Genomic DNA, 5,544 nt, shown 5'->3' with positions numbered 1-5,544 from the left:
GCGCGGGCCGCGGGCACGTGCGAAGGCCGGCGGCGGGCGGGACCGGGGTTGGGCCCGAGTTGCCCCACACCACGCGCACGTAGTCCCAGTCAAGATAGGGGCAGGTGATGGGGCCGGTCTCCGGCGATGGCGTGCGCGGCTCGGGCCCTCCGGAGGCCGCGGAGAAGGAGCTGTAGGCCGAGTCGGCGCGTGCGGACAGACGTCTCAGGTCCAGGCTGGGAGTGGAAGAGGCCAGCGAGGCGCTGTCGCCCTCAGGACCCAGAGCATCCATGGCTGCGGGGATGGGACCTGGCTCTGTGGGTCCTGGAGGAGCAGAGTGCGGCGGATGAGGAGCTCTGGGTTGGTGTTAGGGCAGCCGGTGCACCACGTGAGGGCGTGCGGTCTGCCTCGCTGGGAGACCCCACCTCGTGGATTTGGGGGTCCGAGAAAGCACGGGCGGTAGTTAAGCCCTGCACAGCATCTCTGGAGGTGGGTCGACTCCAGCCTTCAACCAGAGGCCGGCCGGCTGATGCCCACCGGGTCTCCCCAAGGCGACGGGCAAAAGCACCTCCTCTCCTTCCTTTTCCAACCTGTCCCACCCAGGCTGCTTCCCAGAGGCGGTCTGGTTCTCCTCTGATCTCTCTGCTAAACAATGGTTGGGAACCTTCTGAGGTTGTAGAGGTGCCAAGAAAGGAGGGGGCTGGGGGTGGGTACGACCCTGGTCCTAGGGCAGGGGCCTTGCCACCTTCTTCCTTCCGACATATGTGCTAGCTATGTCCAGGTGCTTATAGAAAGACCTCTTTTGATTAGAATACTGTTATCTCCGCTTTATAGAAGATCACGCTGAGGCCCTGCGGGGTACGATTTGCACCAGGGCACACACACAGGGCAGAGCCCTGCCTGGAATCTGGACCCACCTCTATGTTCACTGCAGCCAGAATCAATTTCCTAGAAGCAAACTGCTGAAAAGGAGTTTCCCACTCCCCACCCCCTCCATCCCACCGGCCAAAAGCTTCCTATAAAGCCTGAATTCCTCTGCTACTGGCAGATTCCAGGAGGGGGTGGGGAGGAGTCCCTGCTTCAGAGATGCTGGCTTTTGTCTGGGAATGATGGCTCATCCCCCTCCTTTGTCCTGCCACTCTGCTCCTCAGCTGCTCAGAGATCCTCTGACCTTTGGGGATTTCAACAGTGTCCCGAGCTTGCCCCATGACATGACTCATCACTGCACAGAATTGTTGGCTGGCTTGTGATTTCCTCTGCCAGTCCCACCCCTGAGCTTCCCGAGGGCAGGCCCTGCTCTTGTCCAGCTCTGTACCCTCCATGCCTGGCACACAGTCATTAAAACTCAAACTCCACTGCCATTGAGCAATTCCGGCCCATGGTGACCCTTTAGGGCAGGGTACAACGACCCCTGCCTCAGGTACAGCCTGAGACTAACTTTTTAGGAGAGTAGAAATCCTCATCTTTCTCCTTCAGAGCCACTGGTGTTTTCAAACTGTTGACCTCGAAGTTAGCAGCCCATCACATAACCACTATGCCACCAGGGCTTCTCATGTAGTCATCAGTGTGAAATAAACATTAGTTAAATGGCAAAGGAAGACACAGACTTGCAGGGAATAGCTGTGGGGGCCACCTGGATGGGAAAGGAGTAGGGTTCCATAGCTTCTGCCCACCTCCTCCTTGTTCTGAGTCATCTTTTCTGAAGAGAGGGACAGAATGGTGAAGCACTTGTCACCATGGACACGGACCAGGCTACTAGTACATGGTTGGGAACAAACTGAGCAAGCTGGCACAGCCTGGGGCCAAACTGGCTGCAAAGTAATAGCTACCCTGTCCCAGGAGGGAGGTGGGCAGGCGGGGGCTATGTGAATCAGGGAGCATGCAGTGCCCAGTCTGACTGGGATCATCCTGTCACCTGGGGTGAGAGCTGCCTGGAGGCTTGGGGGTGGGGTGGGCACTCCCTATGGGCTGTGGAGCTTTGGGAGGACTTGCCATCACTGAGCTGTTTGGTAGGATGTGCAGAGTAGGGTGGCCTATAGGTGGAGATCAGAAGGCAGACTCCTTGGGAGTCTTCGAGACACTATTTGGAGGTCAGAGTCACCTTCCAGAGACCTAAGAAACCCCATATCGGGGCAGGTGGAGATGAGAGTGGTACAAGGAGATGATGTTTCATCAAAGGGAGACGTGGCACCTGAAACATTCTCAGCTGACCAGGGACCAGAAGATCTTGACATCACCCAGCTGGGGGAGTCTTTGTGCCCACCAAGCCCAGCCCTGAGTGGCCCTCACATTCAGGCTTGCAGACCTGTTTTGCAAGGTGATTTCCAATCTGGGCTTCAGGAAGACATGGACAAAAGCACAGCCACTCTAAGGAGCAGCCCCTGGGAAAGACAGTCACCTCCTCTAAGCATCCCGGCCAGACTGGCCAGCCCACTAGGGCCCTCGCCCTCACTCTTCAGAGCCCAGCCTGGGAGCACAGTTTGCCCTGGCTCATGCTACCCATGCCTGCCCATGCTGGCTTCACATCTACAGGCGGGTGGACTGTCACATATAGACATTACCTCCCAAAGGGGCTTGAAAATTCCTTCATTGTGAATAACTGTGCTGACCCAAGCGTCTGCTGACGTCACCGCAGCAAACCAGCCTGAGCGGATACTAAACATGTACACAGCATCTCAGAGCTCTTACAGGGCTGCAGGATGCTCTGGGAGTTGGTGGCCATGCAAGAGGTTCTCACTGGGCAGAATCAGCTCTGCTAAGAGGAACCAACTGAGTGTGTGTGCAATTGACGCTGGGGGTGGGGTGGGGGTGGGGTTGTTCAGCATAAAGAACAAGGAGTGTTCAGGTCAGCCAGCCCACTGGCTATGGGTGGCCATGCCAGGTGGCCCCAGCAACAGCCTGGGTGTCAGTTGAGGATTGGGCCTGCCAGTGAGCCTCAGGCTGTCTTTCCGAGGGCTGGGCTGGTGTACAGGATCGCCTGCTGCGAGGGCGGGGCAGCATGGAGTGGCTGCTTACAAAGGGCCACATGTGGGGGGTGGTAGACATCTTGGAATGAAGGTGCAAGGGAGGAACAGAGCACAAGAAAGACTCCAGGGCTCAGAGTTAGAGGCAGACGGGGAAATTGAGGCAATCATTCATGCGGACAGTTTGTGGTGGGTGAAAAGGCACACTTAGGTCATGGGGGCAGGTCAGGAAACGTGGTAGGAGAATGATCGGCCTCACATGCGACAAATGGTCAGGAATGGAACTGCACTCTCAAAAGCCACCTCGCTTCTAACCGCGGTGTGGAGGGGTTGTCCACGCCACTCCTGTGCTCTTCCCTCAGTACTCAGCTGCTCGGGAGCCTCCCTGCCAGAAGGAACACTGGGATCCCAGCACCTAGACTAAGTCGAGAGGGGGCGTTCCGGAAAGTTGTGGCCTCCTGCTGTCCACAGCCGACCGCGCCCCGCCTTCCCCGCCCCGCTCTCCACTCTTCCGGCCCGGAGCGCCAACAACACACCGGGTAGCATTGGGCTCTGAGCGGCTGGTTTACGGGGCTCGGCGCTCGCTCCGGCCCAGGTGCAAGATGTCCAGAGCTCCTAGCTCTGGGCCTTACACAAGACACGAGGGACATTGGAGTCACCTTAAGGAGAGTCGGCCGTGGGTGTGGGCGGACAACGTACCTGCAGATTCAAGCTCCCGGCTCCCGAGCGGGCAAGAAGACCAGGTCCTGGCGGCCTCAGGGGGCGGCCGAGTCACGCGGCGCGTCCAGGGCTCGGGGCCGCGGGGCAGCGGGAAGAGCGGATGGCCGCTGGCGCGCACATTTCTCGGCCTTTTCTAAGGGGTCCACCGTCGGGGCAGGTCTCAGATCCAGTGCAGGGCAGCAGCGTGATCCCGAGAGAAAGGGTCCTCGGTGTCCAAGTGCACAAAGTCGAGCTGGGGGGGCGCAGAGGAAGACAACCCCCCTCTCCCCTTGACCACTTTGTCCACGCCGCGCGCTCCCCAGCAGTCGCGGCAGTTCGCTGGTCTGTCTCCTGACCGAACCTTTGGAAAAGGAAAGGCGTGCAGGGGGGCTGATGGAGACGCGCAAGGCGCATTCGGGACGAGTTGGACACGGCCAGACCGAGCCCACCCGCGGCTCCCCTACCCCGCTTCCTCCCCAGAGGCGCTCCCACCGGCCCGCATCCGCGTGATCCCCACCCGGCCCCCGGCTCCCGACCCCCGGCCCTGGCGCTTACCTGAGGTTCAACCGAGACGCACTCCCGAGCGCCCGCGGCCACGCGGTGACATCAGCGCCCAGGGCTCCGGCTCCGACCCCACCTCCAGGCTCCGGCCGCTGCGGGGGAGGCGCCACGTCCGGCCACCGGGGCGGGAGCTCAGAGTCGCGCTGCCGGAGAGTCGCCCGCCCCTTCCCAGCGTCGGCCTAGTCCTGGACTCAAAACTTAGACTCTCTGTCCCTCACGGACACAGGTCACTTGCTCTGGGTAAGACTGAGAAGTTGGGGGGCCAAGGCAAGGAGGGGTTATGCCACAAGCTCATTAGCCTCTGCCGGCTCATCCAGACACAGGTGATGTACAGACGGGATCCCTAGGGGCCCGGGCACCCACCTCCATGGGGAGATCTAGGGTGGGCCTCCAGGTCGCTAGAAGGCCACCTTCTTTCAGCTCAAGCTGGGCCAAGAAGACAGAACTGCCCCGGAGCTGGTGCCTCCACCCCTGTCTCTCTGATTACTGTTCAGACGGTAACTACCCCTAGACCAACTCTTCCTCCAGACCCCACTCCTAACTCCTGCACCCCTTTGAATTCCACTATGGGCACTTGTTTTCTATTCGTGCCCCTTTGCTTTCCATGTCTCCCACTACCCACCCAGCACAGTCTCGGCCCTCCGGGCAGCCTGCGACAAATGCAATCACCCCAGCAGCTCTCAGTGGATCCTTTGGGTGCTGCATGTCTGCTTAACAAGCCCGAGTTGAATATGCACACCAGAGTCTGGCTCTCAAGGCCTTCATCATGGGGAGCCATTAGCGTCCTCTTTGGTTCCCAGCAGTAGGAAATGGCCAAGCCCATGAACTCCTTCAAAGAATGCTCTGCCTCCATGTGACACGATTCTCCCCCACCCTCCTCTGGAGATCCGGAAGTCCCCCTCCACCTACTGTTCAAACGTTCTATCCTGTGAGCACAAGCTCTGACCAGAAACGTTCCATTTCTGGAAAGGGTTAGGGGGCTCTGTGGTAGTTATATAATCTGCTGTCAATTTGAGAGTCTTACGAGTGAGGGGGTGGAGTTTACCTGTCAATCAGATCGTAGCCAATGAGGCCTCTGTGCGGCCATGGCCTTCTCCTGAGGATTCTGGGAACTCTTGTATTCCTCCTTGGAGGTGGGAGACAACTCTTTCTGAGCTCACTCACGGTGAAACATTTCTGAGGAGAAGCCACATGAAGCTACCCTGAGGCAGTTAGAGTTTCTGGAGTTGAAGGAACCACGTGGAGATCCCTCCTCTTCTTTTTTTTTTTAAATCGTTTTATTAGGGGCTCATACAACTCATCACAATCCATACATACATCAATTGTGTAAAGCACATTTGTA

At 58.5% G+C, this 5,544-nt stretch overlaps 1 protein-coding gene across 1 annotated transcript in view; it reads right to left on the bottom strand.

The window, feature by feature from the left end:
* The window catches only part of SHROOM1 (shroom family member 1), an 8,047-nt gene extending 3,797 nt beyond the window's left edge, over positions 1–4,250 (bottom strand). The window contains exons 1-3 of the mRNA XM_045285043.1: positions 4,197–4,250; positions 3,642–4,002; positions 18–303 (exon numbers count right to left, since the gene is read on the bottom strand). Coding sequence (XP_045140978.1) covers positions 18–271 — 254 coding nt within the window. The 5' untranslated portion in view covers positions 272–303; positions 3,642–4,002; positions 4,197–4,250. The remainder of the gene's footprint in view (positions 1–17; positions 304–3,641; positions 4,003–4,196) is intronic.
* Positions 4,251–5,544: the final 1,294 nt, after the last annotated feature.

The sequence above is a fragment of the Echinops telfairi genome, unplaced genomic scaffold, assembly GCF_000313985.2.
Source record: "Echinops telfairi isolate 266 unplaced genomic scaffold, ASM31398v2 ScPeMD7_7469;HRSCAF=8507_1, whole genome shotgun sequence".
In the NCBI taxonomy this organism is placed as follows: Eukaryota; Metazoa; Chordata; class Mammalia; order Afrosoricida; family Tenrecidae; genus Echinops; species Echinops telfairi.
This window is presented reverse-complemented; position numbering and strand designations above follow the sequence as displayed.